This window comes from Gambusia affinis, linkage group LG01 (assembly GCF_019740435.1).
Source record: "Gambusia affinis linkage group LG01, SWU_Gaff_1.0, whole genome shotgun sequence".
Classification (NCBI taxonomy): Eukaryota; Metazoa; Chordata; class Actinopteri; order Cyprinodontiformes; family Poeciliidae; genus Gambusia; species Gambusia affinis.
The window spans coordinates 11,396,061-11,415,664 of NC_057868.1; the positions used below are offsets into that span (position 1 = coordinate 11,396,061).

A 19,604-nucleotide genomic window follows, 5' to 3' on the forward strand; every position below is an offset into this window, starting at 1 on the left:
ATCCAGCAAAAGACTGAAAGGACTTTTGTTCTGAGTCGGACGTCTCCAACTCACTCTTTTGTCTGTTCTCCAGTTTGTTTTTTTCCAGCTGAAGATTTTTGCCAGAGGAATGTGTATCGTCTCCAGAGATTTCTGGCTGAACTCGGGGTCGGCGATGTTGGGTCGAGTTCTCAGCTGTGTTGTCAGAAAACCCCCAAACACTCTGCAGCATCACAGCACAAATAAATGATGACCCGCCTCGTCTCGCTGAATTTTTTCTCATGACCTGACAACTTGTCTTTGTGAGATTTTTGAATGCATTTAAAACGTCGGGGAAACCATGTGCTTGCTCAATTCAAGGTCAATTTAGGGTTACTATTATTAAACCGTGTTTGTTGTGATGCGAGGTGGTTTTATTTGTGTTCCTAATCTAAACCTTTAAAGGCAGATGAGTGGTGGAGGTGTTATGTAATTTCAACTTTTTTTGTTTGTTTTATGTCTTGCGATAATGTTATTTCCTCATCAAAAATATATCTGGAGGGGTTTTTTTCATGCGTGTTTGAGAAATCCTTGAATCTCCCGTGGCAACCACTCAGGGGTGCCTAAACGTTTGCTCTTACAAAACGCTGCCTCTTTCCACAAAGCTCCTCCCCACAGCTGCAATGTCCAAGTCAAGCTCCCGTCCCACAGAGCATCCTTCTCCTGCAGCTTCCCCATTCAGCTCCTTAAGAATAGCGGCAGCAGCAATTAGCAAACACCTGGTGGAACTGAGCTCATCAGAGGAACTACTTATCAGTGCAAGAAAGGTTGTCAGGAGTGTCAGGAACAGCAAAAGCTTCTTAAAGAGACAGTAGCCCAATTTCACGGTGTTAAATTACAAGGTCAAATTTCTTTTAAGTCATCTTTGATACATACAACTTTTTTTTTTTACAACTGAAGGTGACATAGATACTGGATCATGCAATAAGATGCCACTATATGCCTGGAAAATACGTAATACTGTCCCTTTAAGTAGTAAAGGGACAGTATTTAATACAGTCAGTATTTAATGCAGTCAGATATGAACATCATATTCAGTGGAAAGAGACACAACCAAACATCCCACGCCAGATGAAAATCCTGAAAGTAAAGGATGAAATGATGAAAAGGATGTGAGTATTAAACAGCAAAAGAGGTGATATTTGGAGCTTGATTTTAAAAAATAGGTTTACTAACATAATCATCTTTCCTTACGTTCAAGTTACCCCTTTTCATGGAAGTATCAATGATGATAGTTTCGTCAAACACTGAGCCCTCATTAGGATTTATTATTACCATTATTATGCATGTGTTCTCGTGTGCTTGTGTTATTATGTATGTGAGCTCAGGTTACGTTTACTGTATTGCTCTTAGGATGCCACACAGGGGTGGACTGTTTAAAATCCTGTCACTGATCAAAGACACTGGGCTGCTGTTACATGTCTCCCTCTCTCACACACACACACACACACACACACACCCACACACACACACACACACACACACACACACACACAGTCTGAAGGTGGCTCCACTGAATAAGCATCATTCACCTGCAAAGTGACAGCCGTACTGCCGACAGACGGCTCGGCTCCATCAGACCTTCTGAGTGCAGTGTGTGGAAAAAGATCCGTATCTCTCTCACTTCCATCCAGGCGCACAACAACAATCACCTGCCCACCATGTGGAAACGACTCACGACAAAATAAACACTTCGGCAACCATCAATCCCCGGTTCATTTATTGAAAGAATATGATGTGGTTAAAGCACCCGATGCTTTCATAACTGACGCAATCGCTGGTAAATTAAGTGACAGCTGAACTTACAGTCATGCGTCGGTTGTGGAGTGCAAACACTCACAATGACTGCTGCTGGAGGGCAGGACGGCGTTGCTCTATAAAACGCTCGGATAGTAAAGAGGAAAAATAAGGCAGGGTTGTTTTGGTACATTTTTTTCCTTCGCATATTTTACATGCTATTTACATTTAGGAGGAATATCTGGAAACCTACAAAGTACTTAGATTAATGCATGTTTTTTTTCCCTGGTTGTCTTCAATGTCAAGTGGTGAAAATTAAAGTGGAAACAATATTTCCAAAACAAGGCCGTGTTCTTGAGATAATTACTGTCAGTGATGAAAATTAGAAGCAAGTATGACTAAGAAAAACAAGCAGTAATGTAAAATAGGACAAACACAGGCAGAAGGTTTGTGTGTCTTACATCTTTCAGTAAGCAGTTTCAATAGTTTGCTGTCACATTTACCAGGCAATCAGCTGCTATTTAAAACCAAACATCTGGATTTAAGAGTTGGATTCACCCAAAACCTGCAGTGCTGACATCAGAAAAGACAAAGAGAGAAAGAAATTTGAGTCCAGATCCAGATCTTCGTTTCCTCCTGTTTGACTCTGAGCTGTACGGTTCAGAAATCAGGACCCTCCTTCTTCAAGTTTTTATAGTCTGTGGTGATTGCCACAAACTGCAGAAGAAGAACATAAACATGAAATGAAACAGAAGATTGCTGCTGCAACAAAATAATTACTCTGTAACTTGTGTGGACTAAGTAGTAGCTAATGTTTGTGTATGATCTGGATTACCTTGTACTGGTATGTGGGGTCGAGATTATTCCATGGTTCAGGATTATCTGTCTTGTTCCAGCTAAATACAGAAAAACAAGGAATTGTTTTATCCTCTTTAAATCTTTACCACCATTGTTTTTAAAGAAACTTTAAAAATAACTAAATAAACAGTGGTGTGCAAACATGTTACAAGACCTGCTAAGACCAGACATTAAGCCAAAAGCTTACTAAAATCAAATCCAGCAAGGCTTGGATCGAGTGGGACAAAGGTATTCATCAAAAGCAAGCAACGTGTCGAGCTATTTCTTAAAAGGCTTAGAGCTAATACCAGAGCAGAGACTCAGGATGACACTGAAGCTGATTGAGTTGGTTGAAAATGAATAGATTTTACTCAGAAAACATAAATATTGATCACTGATTAAGAAGGCGCGCAAACTGAAAAAACTTCCAGAAAAAGGCCTGAAGCTAATGCAGTCTGATTGGTGTCAGTTTGACTGTTACAGACATGGCGTATGTTGAGATTACTTTTGATTTTTATTTTGTTGAAAGCTTAAACTGTTTTATCTGCAATAAACTTTGCGGATCTCATATTATTTCCCTTCTACTTCACAGCTATACAAAACTTGTGTTGGTCACTTCGAAGTGTGAGTGCGAGTGAGGATTGTGTCTAATTACTGCAGGCTGTTTTTTTTTTTGTTTTTGTTTTTGTTTTTTTTTATCCAACACTGCGGCAAAAGTTCAAAAAGTCTTACGTGACATGTGGTCCTCTGGCCAGCCGGAGAAGATATAAAGATGCACCACCCATTCCCAGGCAGATAAAGAAGAACTGGGGGATTAGCTGGAGACAAACAGATAAAAATCAACAATTATTATTTCTTTGCTATTAAAAGATAAGATAAGAAGTAAAACAAAATCATTTTATCGATGACAAAGCATAACCTGCAAAAAGGCTCATACAGTTAAGACATTGGAACACACCGGATCCGAACCCACCCCTGAAACCTGAGTGTGTTCTGGCTTTGAGAAGTTAATATTTATAGATGTGAAACCATAAATATGTAATATGAGCTATATGGGGTGTACGTATTATGTTATCGCAATTTCGAATAACTAAACATGTACATAGAAAGAAGCCTAAGTGTTCTAGGTTTCTGACAAGGCTGTGAATTATTTATTATTTTTTTTTGAAACTCTGACACACATTCAGATTTGTGGTTGTAGCATGGTAAAATGTGGGGGGGAAAGTTTGTGCAAAAGTATGAGTCAAAAAAAGTTCATTCAAACAGTTTTGTTTCCATTACAAAAATTAGTCAAAAAACAAGTAATTTCAACACAGCGTGTTCAATAAATTTAGATATGATGAAAAGCAGCGAGTCCTTCCAGCTGCGGTCTCATGTGAAGAGCAAAATCACATTTGTCAATTTAAGCCACACAAATATCTTTTTAAGAGAAGGAAATACTGCGGTGACGCAGCTCAGTCGTCCAAACCCTTAATCTGCCAGTCCAATTAATGGGAAGTTTATGCCAATCAAAAATCTGATTATATTTTCCAGTCATTCCCTTCCAGGTTCATCAGAAAATCGCAGCCGGTTTGCTTCTTTCCAGGTGAGGACAACCGGAACTGTGAGACAGGTGATCTGGACAGCGGACCAATCACAGCTCTGCTGATTAATTAGTGACCCGCTTCTGCTCCGTCGCCTCCTGTCATCCCAGTGAACTAGCTGACGCAGAGATACGAAATTATGCAAGACTCTAAATGACGGTCTGTAGGGAAAACAACAAACTCAAAGAACAAGAACTTCTTTGTCATACAATTTTCGCCTGTGCTGCATTTTAATGTGGAAAATAATGTTTCCAGAAGACCGAAAGTAATTTAATACTTTCATTGCTTTTCTGCTTTTATTTGCAGTTGTTCTTGTTACGGCTAGCTCCTGAATTGGACAAGCCGACTTCTTCAAATAACACCAAAACCCATCTCTGTTTTATACCCAGAATGCAATGGAAACACTAGCCCATGGGCTCCCACAACTATTTTTTTCTCTCATTAATCTTAAGATAAAAGGATCCATTTGCTTTACGTTTTCATATAAAAGAATGTTGCATTACATATTAACATACACTCTTATTACTTAATAGACAGCAAACATAAATTTATTTACTATACTTATACATTTATCTTTACATATTTTTTCATCTACGTTTTTTTTAATTTGTCAATTTAGAAATAGATTAAAAAAAACAACAACATGTATTTAAATTTTAATTGTCCTATAGTCTTGTCTAGTTACATTAGCTTGGATTCCAAAGTCTGCTGTAGTTTCAGGGATGGGGATCTGAAAAGGTTTGGCAACAGCTGCTAGTTGGTCTCTTTAAGGAGAAATGGAATGATCTTCCTGTCAATATGTAAAGAAATGCCCACAAATTGGATGAAAAACACCATCAGCTAGATGTCAGGTAGCTTGTTGACCCCTCCAGGAAATCTGACCACAAGTTAAAGCTTGACTCACATCAATCTGACATGATCTCAAAGTGAGCCAAATGGATCCTGAAGGAGGATTAAAGCCACTAACAACCCCACAATGTAAGAGTTCAATGCAGATGGAAAGTTAATTCGAGGAAGTTACACCAGGAGTTTAGTTTAATAAAATAATGAACTCCAGCAGGTTGGCTGACCTGGGCAGGAGAGCGAAGGGTCTTTGGTGATGAAAGGTCAAACTTCAATAGGTTTTTCAATGTACAATGGCGGAAATTTAAAGATTTAAATTTTTTTTTAAAAAATCATCAATCGGTTGATCGACCCAATGATGATTATTATGTGTTTTATATTATTAACACAGATTGTCTTCATTTCTCTTTACTTATAAATAGACGAAAGCATACTTTCATTCTGCAATTTTCTCTGGTGGTTGGCCTGAACTGACACGGAGATTTTAAGAAATCTCCGTGTCAGAGATTTTATCACTCTCATAATGATATTGCTCTGCTTATCTTTCACTCTTTCCATCTGTGTATTTGTCTGACTGATGTCTTTATTTGTCAGACTTTTTTTTGTCTCCCTGACTGAAACTTTTGGACTCTAACCGTCTGTCTCTTTGTCTCTTTCCGTCCGTCTGTGTGAGGTTGATGCGGCAGGTTTGCAGAGTCTCAGAGGGATTTTACTCTCTGCGGTTTCTGTCTTGGTGCTTGTCGGTTTTCTGGGATGATAGACGATGCTGAGGAGCTCTGGAAGCTTGGGGATTCATCCCTGCAGCTTCTCTCTCTCTCTCTCTCCCTCTCTCTGTCTCTCTGTCTCTCTCTCTCTCTCTCTCTCTGTCTCTCTCTCTCTCTCTCTCTCTCTCTGTCTCTCCAAGGAGACCAGAGACAAAAAGTTAAGACTGTCAGCCCTCGTGGAAATGGATAAAGACTGAAATAATCCCCTCCACTGTGGGGGAAGAAACGTATGTCTTTGAGGAAAGGTTTTACACCAGTAACTGATTTGATTTTGTCAGATAATTAAGGAGATTGAATACATTTTTTTCATGTGTTATGTATGACTGGTGCCTTAATCCTCTCTGATTTTGCGTTGATTTTAAAACCGGCTGCAGGAATGACGTAACTGACTGAATGAGAGCTCCAGATTAGAAGAGACAGAATTAGTCTTCCCTTTATCTCTCCTGCTTTAACCTATTAATGAATGAGTGACATTGCAAGTGATTGCATAAGCTGGCTAAGTACAGGAATAAGTACAGTAGGGAGTGACATTTGACTGCAAATATACTAAGGTAAATCAAATTTCACAGTATTTTTGCTGAAAATCAATGGCCAGTAGAAATGATCTAAAAGTTGACCTACTTATGATTTGGACATGGTAATCTAATAATAATAAAAAAAGAATGAATGTGTATCTAAAACAAAAACTAATTAAAATTATACCACAATCACATTTACTTTTGTAATCAAAATTATTATAACAAAAAGCAAAATGCTAATTATATTTATTAAACTCATGTGATAAACATCGTGTGGCTGAATTTCCTTTCACAGTTTTTCAAAACAAGGGTCATCCCATGAAATTTAGAAAGAGAAAAAATAGCTTTTTAAAAAAAATAAAAATAAAAAAATAAAAAATCACCACACATCATAAGAACGTTAAAGTCAAACCTGGAGGAAATGAGACTCACTCACCCCAGGGTGCCTCTTTGCGTGCTCAGCCACCACCCGGAACATCAGTGCTCCAGTTTACAGGTCTCTATATGTACAGAGGATGAACTAAAAGTTTTTCAGAGTCGACAGTTCGGGCCAAACACCAGCTTCTTGTGGCTGTCCACAGGCGGGATTAAGACCTGTTGCTCTCTACATATGGAGCGACACAAGGGGGAGGAGGAAGAGGAGGAGGAAACAGGGGTATGAGAAAGAGGCCTTTTTCATCTAATTACAGCTACTGTTGGCTGATTCAACCCTTCTAAATGCTGTATGTGTTTGAGGATGAACATCTCCCTGGAACATGATGATTTGTTATCCCAGCGAAAGGCAGATGTTCAGCAGGCTTTAGTGGAAAAGCTCAGGGAGACTTTATCCATCTCTTTGCTTTTGGTCTAGTGGGAGACGAGTAGAGGAAATGAAACAGGATTGAGTTTCCTTTCAAAGGCCAGGGGGGAATTAATGTATGTCTGAAATCTTATCAGATACAAAAACAAGAGATTCTCATAGGAATTAAGCAACACAATTTTTTTTAATTTTTTTTTATGAGAATTTCTCTGACAAAACATAAAAATACAAGCTGGTCAGCTATTGTTGCATCCTCCCCAGAAGTCCTCCTCCTAATTGAGTCTGGATGCTCCATGTTTGCAGCTGTCGTCTTGGACACTCGGTCGCCGTCTCTGCGCCTTTTCAGGCTCCTCAGACAGCCAGTCAGCGCCACCGCAGACCTACTCAAACTCTGAGTGTTTGGTAACATAGCAACATAGCTTAGTAACCATTATTTCTAGGAAGAAGGGGGGAGGAGGGGAAGCAACACAGGATTTGCAGCTCTTGTGCATTTGAAATGAAATTTAAATTTTCCCAACAGGTGCTTCAGCTACAGCCTAGCTTGTCAAGAAAAGATGCAGAGCATTAAAAAAAACACATGTAGAAAAAAATCATACTTTATATGAATTTATTGCATGCACTTGCGAAAAAAATCTATCAGTGTTTAAAAACAAAGGAGAAGCCAAATGAGCCCATCAGACCAAAAGCTCAGAGAGAGAAACACTTTGTCCTTCCAGTCTGCTTAATGGACCAGTGTCTGCGATTCATTGTGCATCAGTTTAATTGGATGTGAAGACAAATGCAATCCAATTTGCCTCATAAGAGCCCCTCGGAGATGTTTCATCCCAGATTGTGACGTCCCACAGCGTCCACAGAGGAGAAGTTTCACTTTAACAAACTGCAGGTGTGTTACTTAAGTAAAAGAGGCAATACTTCAAAGTATAAGACCACTCCTAATTGCACATTTATTTAAAAAGTTACTTAAATGAATGTAAGTACCCATCTGGTTTTAGACTATCACAAAAATGTATATTGTGACTACAAGGGAGCAAAATATAAAAAACCGCAAGACTGCATATTCCAGAATTTGCAACACTGTTCTTTCCCGCCAATAGGACAACCAGTTGAAGAGTCAAATGTATGCACACAGTCTGTGCAGGTAAACATGTGGATAGTCTCACTGCTCAACGACAATGACAAGGTTTCCCATAACAAACCAAATTTGATTTTTTGGGCTATTTTTAGAAAAAACTTTCCGGTATCTGTCACAGATTCAGGGTTTGGGCTTTTATTTTCCCCTCTCCTCCGCCACAGGTCTGCGGGACATTGGCTCATCCCGTCTGCTGCTCCTGCTGACCTACACTGCAGCTCACAAACAAATCCTCCTAATTGGACACCGGCCAACGCGGTGGCAGCAGGCTTGTTTGGAAACACAAGCCCCCAGTCAGTGAGGTATTCCCCCTGCGCTGTGAGGCAAACATGGTCCAGAAACACATAATGATGGTGCTGATTGGTCCTAGCAGGAAATATGCTGTTTGACAGGACATCTTGCACGTTGTCATCCTTTAGTAGGGAGAAATAAAAATGTAGAGACCTGTTATACATCATCAAGGTGGCTTTTTTTTTTCTTTTAGAGATGCAGTTATACAGTTTGATTTCAATTTTCCTTTTTTTTTCTTTTAGAGATGCAGTTATACAGTTTGATTTCAATTTTCCTTTTTTTTCTTTTAGAGATGCAGTTATACAGTTTGATTTCAATTTTCCTTTTTTTTCTTTTAGAGATGCAGTTATACAGTTTGATTTCAACATTTTCCTCCCCCCCCCTCCCATTTTTACCCTTATGATAATCTTCAGCCAATCCTGTGGAAGTCGCAGGCACGCCGTGGCTCCCATTAGCCTCAGTCAGCCGCTGCTGTGGGAACGAGTGCATGTGCGCCGCCCGCTGCCATGTTGTTACTTGAGGAGAAACAGTGCAGGCTGAGCGCTGGTTTGAACCTTGATCCCTGACACGGTTTCCCATAATACTATTAAACTACTCAGGCCTGCTGCACTGCACGGTCACCAAGGAGCAATAAAATCCACGCATTTACCGGACTGCTCACACGCTGGCCAGGAAGACCAGTCTAAAATCTGTAGCTTGCGCGCATCAAGACATTGAAATCAGACAGTTTAATAAGTTTTACACTATAGAGAAAAGTAGAAATGCGACATTTAGTGATCTCTAAATTGCAAACATAAAAGTCAGTGTTATACAATAATTTATATATATATATATAAAAAAGGAAAGACATAACATTTTAGGTTTCTTTTCGCCATCTAGTGGAAACAAGAATATACTGCAAAATAAAGTAATTAGGTTCCTGACGAAAGGATTAGTTTACACTGAAAGCAAAACAGACATGATGAATGGACAAAAGGAACACCTAAGGAAAAGAAGTTAGATTAGATTTTAAAAAATGTAGTGATGAAACAGACTCAACTTTATTAAAAAAATGTATTCAAATATACAAAGAAAGCTCATGTTGTTGTTTTTTTTAACAAAATATTGAAATACGTGTTTCCATTAGACCTTAAAAGGTGATCACCATTCAATATGAAAGGTTTCGATCAGCATTTCTACAGACGTTAATTACAAATTTACAAAAGCCTCACAAAGGATAGTCTGAATAAGAGACGTCTTTGAGGAAAGCTCTAAAATTATAACACTGGGAAAAGATGTAGCAATGTTTGGTTGAAACTACAGCTGCAAAACATATCGAGTAACATTTGTCATATAATGAAATAATCCAACCGCAAAGGACTGAAAGGTTGGGATTACCAAATCAAACCAACAGAAAAAATAAATGCATCACGTCAGTCCAAACTGAACTCAATGAATATTCCTCATTTCAGGAGGCAGCCATGTTGACGTCAGCAGAATCCGTGAATAAGGATGGAGCTGGGGCGACTGTAACGGTTGCCCCGGCAGCTGAGGTTCCTGTCAGGCTCTGAAGAGCCACAGGGGGCTCGGAGGGACGAACAGGAACCGGTTTGGCGAGCTTCATGGGGACAAATACGTTAGAGGCGCAGTGTTCGCTCAGATATTCGCCTCCTTTCTCCTCGTAGTCCTGGCGGCTAATCCAGCCTTCTGCTCCTGCTGCGGCTGGATGCTCCAACGCCCAGTCCCGTGCTCCGTACCACGCGTCCAAGCCTGGCCGGGTCGCCATGGTTACCTGTGTAGGCAGGTAAAATTATATTATTACGATATATAGAGACTTTTTTTTTTTGTCACCCGGTTTCAATTCAAAACAATTTTGCTCGTCAAAATCTGTATTATGTGTCACAACATGATTTGCATTATTTTTAAAAAGACATTTTGAAATGTTAACCTTGAAATGAGACTGGAATGGCCTCAGTGCCAGCAGCTCCCTCTCCACCCTCTCCTTCATGCCAGGGTGCTGCATGTTCCCTCCCGTCAGAAACACATTGCTCACCAGCGCCTCCTGCTGCTCAGGAGTGTATCTGTTTGTGGTAAAACAAATTTATATGTGAAGTTCTAATAAAACTGCATGAATTTCCATAAAATAAAACCCTGTTGTGCCTTGTTTTAAAAAAAATGGTTCTTATTAGCCACCCGATTACAATGCAAAGCAATGGGGGGGTTATTACTGCAGTGGACCTGTAATATTTTGTTTTTACCTTGCTAGGACATACTGCAGCGTCTCCATCAGTCCCATCTGGTCTTCTCCGACCAGAGAAGGCTGGAACAGGATTTCCGGACAGCGCAGCCGCTCTGTCCCCACAAACAGCTGGTGGTACTCAGCCATGTTGAAGGCGGGCTGGAAAACAGATTGAGCTCATCCTTTTAAGTCCCGCCCCAACATCGGCTTTTCCGGAGCAAAGTCCAGAGCACGAGCAGAAAACTTGACTAAAAGTTTACTTCCAGATACTCCTCCACAGGCTCCGGCCCGTCAGCACAGCGTTAATGAGGCTCCCATGTATTTATTAAAGAATCTACAGTGTCAGTGTGCCACTACCTGAACGACGCCGGCGGATTTTTCTGACAGCGGGTCCTCGGGGAAGTCTGAATCCATCAGTGCCACTCCGTCTCCTTCATCCACCGGCTGCTCTAGCTCCGAAACCTGGCAGAGAGCGAGAGAACAGCCTCAGGCGTCATGTCAGCCGCAGATAATCCATTGCAGCAGGCGGGAACAAATCCTGCACATTCATTAGGAGTCTTAACAAAATAAATTTAAAAAAAGTCTAGATCATCTAAATTTTTAGACTACAGATGAAGCTTGATCACCAAGAGTGCTCCTGACTTTTACCTATTCAAACATTTGCATACTCACTGTAATGCAAGGCAGTGGAAATATGGAATCTGCTCGTTTTACAAAACCATGGTTCAATTATTTATCTACAGTGCAAAGAAAAGGTGCTTCATCTCTGTATCAGTTTATCAGACTAATCAGACAGAGTGAATACATAATTCAGTTTTTACATTACTATTTCATTTATTAAAGAAAGAAAATAAAGTTACTGAAAACCTTAAGAAGAAAAATCAAGGCCCAGCTTCATGTACATGTTCAAAACTGTACCATGTTTATCTCACAAGGCTAACAACGTTGGATTCTCCCTAAAAATCTAAGGGGTTTTCCACCCATTAGAAGGATGTTCACATTGAAACAGAGTGAACTGCATCAGTTTCTGGTGACTCCTGTCTGTCTTTGACATGTGTCCAGCTCATTTTTAGAGAGCAGCTGAAACACCAGGCATGAACTTTTATGATGTTCAAAGCTAAATTTAAAGATTATGAAGCAGACAACTTTTTCTGTTGATCTTGTCAAAGTTGAGTTTTCAATAAATCACATCCAAACAAGGAGAAAACATACTAGGATTGTAATTAATTGATTACTGAAATAATCATCAACTAATCTCCTAATCGAATAATCGTTAATTGAAGAATAGGGACTGAAAAAAATGGCCATTAGCTGAAAGAACAACACCCTCCGAGTGGTAAGTAAGTAAAATACAAACATTTTGCAATCCCTAATTAGATTAGGGGCAATCTAATTTTTTGTCATGAGGACCAAGATTCCTGGCGGTGCCTCTGTATCCATACTCCCCAAGTGGCATGACTTTAGCTGGTTGAAGTTTTACTAACCACCTTTTCTATCCAAGTATTAATTGATTGATCAAATAAATAGTCACCAGATTATCCATATACTGTATTAATGTTAAACCAAACAGAAAGGGTTTAGCTTTTCACATGTTAACTTTATAAGTATATTTCTAGCTTTGCCACAACGGATCACACATACACTAAGAGAAGACTATACTAATGCCTTATCAGTGTCAACAAAATGTTTAATTTCTAATTTATTTGAATTTTCAGGGTATTTTTACTGTGTACGTACAAACTAGGCTGAAAATGATAAATCAATAGTTGAGCAGAAAAAGCCGTACCTCCATTTTCCCCTCCCCTCCGTCGCTCTGCAGCAGCTTCAGCCTCCCCTGTTCCACCGCAAGCTGCAGCTTGTTGATGTACGACTGCAGCTCCTCAGCTGAATCCATGTTGAGCTCCATGAGGCTTTTGTGGAACTGATCCAACAGGCCGTCCTCCAGCAGCTCCTGCACACACAAGGCTGTATGATCGCTGTGCTGCACAATGACTCAACAATGGCTGCTTTTAGAGTCGCAGTTTGCTTGACTTTTGGTTGTTGCTGCAGTGCTGAAATCATGGAGTAAGCAAAGTATGTTTACACTGATTTTATTAAATCATAATAATAAAACAGATGTGGAGCCACATTTTCTGATAGTGATAAATAAAAGTAGTTTTAAAATATGTTTAAAGAGTTGGAAAACAAATTTTTACTTATTTTTTTTTTTACATATTTAGAGTAATAATTACTTGTACGGCCAAAAGTCGGTCCAGCCTCTCTTGATCCTGCTGCAGCTTCTCCTCCCGCCGGCGAGTGTTGATCTCCTGAAGTCTTCGGAGCTGCTGAGCTCGCCTCTCTTGCCGCTCCTCCGCACTCACGCAGCCTCCTGGCACCTTCCCAGAGAAGGGAAGCTGTATCCGGTGAACCTCCCGCTCATAAAACTCTGGGCAGCGCCACTTCTCCAGCTCTGTGGACCATACACAACAAAGGGATTAAATAAATACAGAAAAATAAGATGTGGGTACGTCAATCTGTGTTGTACCTTCGTGGTAATCCACGGCAGCGTAGCTGTGCCCATGCAGCAGTTCCTCCATGCGGCTCAGTGTGATGGCGGCGAGGTGACCTGGATATTTCAGCTGCAGGAGGCGCTGCAGGTAGGAAGCCGCCTGACTTCCAGCCACGTTCACACGTTTAGAGTTCAAAGCGTCCAATCTGAAATCAAAAATTGCATCAGGTGAAACAGGGAAGGCTGCATTAAGTGAAAGTATAATACAATCAAAATAAGGTGAAAGTACTCAGGTTGATGTCTGCGTGTGTTGAGACTCACCTGCCGTTGACGACAGGCAGGATGTGAGAGCAGTGGTAGCCAGAGGACAGAATGATGCCGGTGTTCGGTCGCTGCAGGCTCCTCCGATTGTTGTTGTGGAAGAAACTGTACAAGCCGTCCACGCCATAAGACACAAAAGGGACGCGGTAGCACTCGAACAGCAGCTCTGACATCATCTGCCGGCAGTGCAGTGGGTTGCAGGGGGCCTCTGTCATCAGGATGGGATGCTCCACACTGCCCTAGATGTGAGAATCAGAAACTAATTCAGCTAAACTCACTTTTACAATTTATGCAGAAGAAATAAAGGTATTAATAAAATCTAAATGCCATGTTTTATTTTATTTTTTAAAGTTTTTACAGTGCGAGTTTGAATGCAAACATTATTTGAAAATTTCAGTTATTCTGAAATGACGAGTATTCACAAAATGTGAATACTTGTCATTTCTTTCCCGGAATTACAATCAATTAATCAGTTCATCCATTTTCACTGAGTTTTGTTGTGTTTCCCTGACCTCCGAGCTGAGCCCCAGGTGTGTGAAAACATAGTCCAAGATGAGCTCCTGGATCTCGAAGTTCACCACCACGTTGCGGTCGAACTGGCTCTTGAGCAGCCACCGCAGCGGCTCCAGATTCGGGATGTCGTTCCCTATCTGGGTTTCGCTGCGGGCGGCCCCTCTGCTGCGAGCCGCCACCGACCTGAAAAGCAGCCGCGGAGAGTCGAACTCCGCCACCGGAGCCGCCCAGCCGGCCCGAGTCTGAAAGGAGCCGTTGTCTATCACTATCGGGGCCGCTGTGGGGGTCACGCACTGGGCCGGGAGCTCAAAGACTGGGTCTGGGGACATTTTACAGTCCTGGAAGGAGAAGATTTGACACACCGGTTGATCTTTAGAAGCCATGTTTGACATGTGTCACAGCAAAATACACCCGTAATGAAACTACATGTTGCCAGCTATTAGTTCCGAGTTGCTTTTAACTGTTTCAACGTAAGAGATAGAGACTGAAAACGCCGCTCATCCTCCAGCCCGCCTGGTGACGTGGGAGAAAAAAATAAAAAAAAATAAAAATCGTAGCCACGAAATATTAAGTCGTTCCCACGAGTTATGTTAGGTCGTGGCCACTATTTTAATTTGTATTTTTTTCCTCCCACCTCACCAGTCGGGCTCTGTACAAAATTTTTGACTTCCATGTAGTAAATTAGCTTAACTGTTTTCTTTTTTTTTAAAAATATTTTTTTCTAAAGCAATAAACTCACCTCTAATTCTGTCGACAAAATTTCAAAAATGAATCTTTTATCACTTCATTGGAGGAGTCTAAAAGCGTCCTGTTAAATTAATCTGTTTTTTATTTATGCTTTTTAAAGGAGAAATTCTAGGAGAGTCTAATTCCTTTTCCAATGATTCTTAGATTCTCTGGGGAATTAATGTGATACATATGACACAAAACTATTATATGATATTATCTTCATGAAGAGGAGGGTAAGGTAGATAAAAAAAACCCCTCCTCAATTCAAACCCTTCTCAATTCATTAAATTCAGTAGGGATATGCATTGAGACTGATATCTTGGGATCACCAGGTCTCCATAGCAACTATAATGTGATCTACATGCCAATCTTTTGTTTGGGAAGCATACCAGAAAACAGTCTTTCTGTCCTAACATCATAAATGTAGAGTTAGATAAATTTCATTGTGATTGTAAGAGGTGGTTTGTGTTTGGTGTTATTTAGTTGTTGTTTTTTTTTGTTTGTTTTTTTGTTTTGTTTTTTCATAAAAATTACTGGGTGATTTGGAACGAAAAAAAAAAAAGAATATTTGTTAGGGTGAAAGATCTGTGATGCTGTGGGCCTGTTTCTCTTCCAATTCGCCCCAGGAACCTGTCATCATATATAACATCATAAACTCTTTGAAATACCAGATATACTCTAAACAAACCTGGTGAAATCAGCCAGCACATGGTATTTCAACAGGATAGTAATTCAAGTACATGTACTTAAACTGAAGGCTGGATCTTTTTTTCCATCATGAGAATATGTCACTGCAATGTAAAATGCATTTGTTTCCAGGGTTTTAGGTAACTTTTTACTTTTTCTCACTCAAAATGTGGCCTGGAACTGTAATAATTAAACATAACCACCAGAGGTCGCACCAAACCTATTTGAATTAGATTTGACTCAGAGAAACGGATTATTTTATGGTACTAAAGAGGTCTGCTTCAGTAAGGAACAATACAGTTCTACAGTTCATATGTTCACCCATATTCAAGTTAGATATTTCCTTCTTAAAACTCTTATTCTTTCTTACATGATTTCCCCCCCTTACTTTCCGTGACTATTGTCATCTTGACTCCAAATCTAAAGTTACAGATTAAATCATGTAGGTACAAGACTTTGGAAATTTGTAAACAGACTTTGCATTTAGGTTATAGATTGTAAGTAGTAGTAATTACATGTTTTACCAATACTTTCAGATAGTGAATTACTGTCTGTCTTGGCTGTAAAGGGCTGAAGCTTCAAATGTTTCTGAAGAGAACTGTTGTGCGTTTCAGTCAAGCATAGGTGTCTGTAAGTGGAGGAAATAGACGTTTCACACACTGTTTCACTTTCATTTATCTCAAACTAAACAATAACTGCACACATCCCTAATCTTTTCTGAATTTTTAACCATGGAATTAGCTAGAAATGTGTTATTATTAGATGAACGTGATGAAAGTAAGATGGCAAGAAATGAATGTTTGTTTCTGTTTTCTGGATGGATTTATTTCCTAGATAGCACAGATATTGAGAGGCAAGATGAAAAGTAAGAAGAGTGTGTGTGTGTGTGTGTTTATGTGTGGGTGGGTGCCTGTGTGTTGTGGGCGGTTACAGTATGAGGCATGATGTTGTGTCACTGAAGCCCGTGCACAGTTCACTGCTCAGGCACAAAGCTCTAAGTGACTGCGTCCCTCTCCTCCTGATGCAAATAAGCAGATCTGGGTCACCTCACCCTCTTAGACACACGTGCATGGATGCACATACACTCACAACTGCAATCTTACCATCCACCCACCCACATACATACACACACACACACACACGCACACACACACACACACATATGCATGCAGACATAAACTAAAAAAAAAGAAAAGAAAGCACCCTGTCTACTTTCTATTTAAACACACACACACACATATATATGGAGGCTCTGATTCCTCCGGGGCAGCAGGACGTGACATGGTGCTGCTGTCTGCGTATGGCGCTCGCAGCTCTCTGCTTGTTGTGCTTGTCATCCAGGCAGCGGTGATGAGGCACCAGGGAACAAACAGCCTACAAGCACTGTGGGACTGCCACGCAAGATGCCAAGCAGCCTCCATTTTGTGGAGGAATGAGCAGACCGCTGGTTCTCTCTGACAAGGAATGAGGAGCGAGAGAGAGGGGATCATGTCAGGCTCAGTTCTGATGAAATGACTCAGTAGCATCTACCCGTTACCCCATTTCAAAGTATTCAGTAAAATCATTTGTATCTATTCAAATTTTACGGTTTTGTCGGTACACCATTTTGATTCCAACACCCCCTTCCACCTTTCTCTATCCTCTCTCCCACATAAAAAGATCTCTCTTAAAGAGATGAGGAGCTGACAGGGATCATCATGCATGTCGTTCGATTCCATTGTAATAGAATCATGAATACAGAAGAGAAATCTGTATTATGAAATTTACTCAGACTTACTGTGCCTTGCAAAAAACATTGTTTCCACATTGGAACAAGGTTTTCTTGCACTTTAGTAGGATTTGATTGGGTCCTAAACAAAGCAGCACATATCTGTGAAATGGAGGAATGATGACGTTAAAATCTGCAAAGTGTGGCATGCATTTGTATTCAGTCACCCGTGTAGATGGGAATTTAATCCCACGTAAAAATATGCATGTGTCATATTAATCCACTGTGAATTTGCATTACCAGGTAGTTATTACAATCACGCTTTTAATGTCACAATGAACTAACAACTAATTAACTAATTAGAGCCAGTAACAAATAAACTGCTTTTCTGAACAAAAATAAAAGAGTAGCTGTCTGAGTTATTGAATAAATTCCTGTGCGACTTTGTGTAAAGGTCACACAAAGTCCACCAACACACTCCACAAGCATGAAAGGTTTCCCTTTGTTCAGTTGATCTGTATCAGCAGAAAGAGGAAGCAGATGTACAATTAAAAAAATGCCTTGTGACTTCTTTTTTATTTTTTCGGAAAAGAATGTCATTCTTGGTAACCATGTTTCTAGTTTAGATCCAGATATTTTAAAACCATGAAACAGTTTTGACTTCAAAACAAACATCATGATGCAGAAAGACAACCTACTTTTACACTCAAGTGTTTTGTTGTTTTTTTTCACATACAGCATTTTAGTTTCAGAAAACTGACTAAAAGAATTGTGCAATATTTGATTTTTTGAAAAATGTATTGACGGAGAGACACTCAAACTGAAGGAAAGCAGCAAAAACAAAAAGGAAAAAAGCAATTTCATTGAATGAATAAAAATATTATCACATTAGAAGGACAGTTCTCTGAGGTTTTTAACGCTCTTTTACGTTTTTGTTTTTTTTGTTTCTTACATCTTAGCTTAGGTCTTATATCTTTTACACAGTGCAAGTAAAGTCCAAGAAAAGAGGAAATGTGCAGGACAAGAAGAACTGTCAGGTCAATTAAAAGTCCACAGCAGGACAGTATCTGAAAGTCACGTCTTTAAGAACCAAGAAGAAGAAAAATCCCATCCAGAGCTCACACAGGAGCCGAGGGATTTGTCATGAGCCCTGAGTTACAGAAGGCAAAGTATTTGTGCATATTTTGTGTGTGTGTTTCAAACACAATTTTCACTTAATTTTACATTGGTTCTTTGTTAATTGCGCATCACAGTAAAGCGCTGAATAACTACAGTCCACTTTAATCAAATCTCGTCGGTTCCAAGTAATCTGTGAAACTACTTTGTTTCACATGCAGGTGTGTAAAAGTTTAAAACAATGGAAACCAGTGAGAAATTAAGGCAAACTTGTTTTTTTTTATTAGAGTGTCAAAATTATGTTTGTGTATCTATTTATTTAATAGATACACAAATAACACCAGGCCTCTGAAGCATTTTACACACACATAAACAAAATCTTTCTTGTTAGAAATGGGCTTTTTAAAGAGGACAAAACCTACATTGTTCTCCATGCTGTTGAGATCTGCAAAGCTTGATGTTTATGCACAATCAATTCATTGCATCTTGAATACACACACACACACACACACACACCACACAAACCTGTGTGGGAAGGGCACAAAAACTGAATACACATCTTTCAAAACCATTGTTCTACTTTTCTTTTAAGTTTGTTCCCATCAAAACAGTCCTCTTCCTCAGGAGTTTATGGTCTCTGTTGATTTTCTCAAGACACCCGTACCCCCTTTTTTTTTATTATTGTGAGGAAAAAGCTTCCTCACCAAAAAGACCTTGTGGTGTGAAAAGCTCGTCCCTCCACGCCCCCGCCCCCCCTCACCAAATCCGAACGTTCACACACACACACACACACACACACACACTCCAATTACAGTGGCCATGGCAACTATCAGAGATTATTGCTCTCAGTCAGCGCTGCACGGCTGTCAGTGGAGGCTGTAAGCCTCTGCACACACACACACATTGACACTTAACGCACACCCATTGAAGACTCCTTCTTCTTTGCACACACGGAGTGTAAATTAATCCTCCTGTTTGTAGCCCCAGTCACCAACTAACCCCAAAATCTTTTGTCAGAAATTCTTGTAAGGAAGTGTTTTTCAGCAGTGAGGCTTTTTATAATTTTTATTATTATGTTCAAATATCTGTATTTTACATGTTCCAGTCCCTTGTCGAATTCTATGCTCATAAATAAGATTAATCTGTATGGGTTTTTGTTTGTTTGTTTGTTTGTTTTTTCTGCGTGTTTGCATGTGTGTGACATTTCCTCTGTCCCGTGCGGCGTGGGCCCGGAGACTCTGCGCGTTGTGCGCGGGGGGATGGGGGAGGAGACACGCCTCGAGGACTTTCCCTGGTTTCTCCGCC

General features: G+C 40.1%; 2 protein-coding genes across 2 annotated transcripts; both read right to left on the minus strand.

Annotated features, from left to right (window-relative positions):
- Positions 1-1,721: 1,721 nt before the first annotated feature.
- Positions 1,722-7,030, minus strand: ndufa4l2a (NDUFA4 mitochondrial complex associated like 2a). Its single transcript, XM_044132042.1, has 4 exons — positions 6,737-7,030; positions 3,325-3,410; positions 2,591-2,651; positions 1,722-2,472 (listed from the first exon to the last, which is right to left on the minus strand). The coding sequence occupies exons 1-4, from the start codon at positions 6,776-6,778 to the stop codon at positions 2,416-2,418; spliced, it is 246 nt and encodes an 81-aa protein (XP_043987977.1). The 5' UTR covers positions 6,779-7,030; the 3' UTR covers positions 1,722-2,415.
- Positions 7,031-9,541: 2,511 nt separating this feature from the next.
- Positions 9,542-14,574, minus strand: actr5 (actin related protein 5). Its single transcript, XM_044132054.1, has 9 exons — positions 14,059-14,574; positions 13,547-13,785; positions 13,262-13,431; positions 12,969-13,186; positions 12,524-12,688; positions 11,095-11,199; positions 10,757-10,896; positions 10,447-10,579; positions 9,542-10,290 (listed from the first exon to the last, which is right to left on the minus strand). The coding sequence occupies exons 1-9, from the start codon at positions 14,449-14,451 to the stop codon at positions 9,967-9,969; spliced, it is 1,887 nt and encodes a 628-aa protein (XP_043987989.1). The 5' UTR covers positions 14,452-14,574; the 3' UTR covers positions 9,542-9,966.
- Between the last annotated feature and the right edge of the window lie 5,030 nt (positions 14,575-19,604).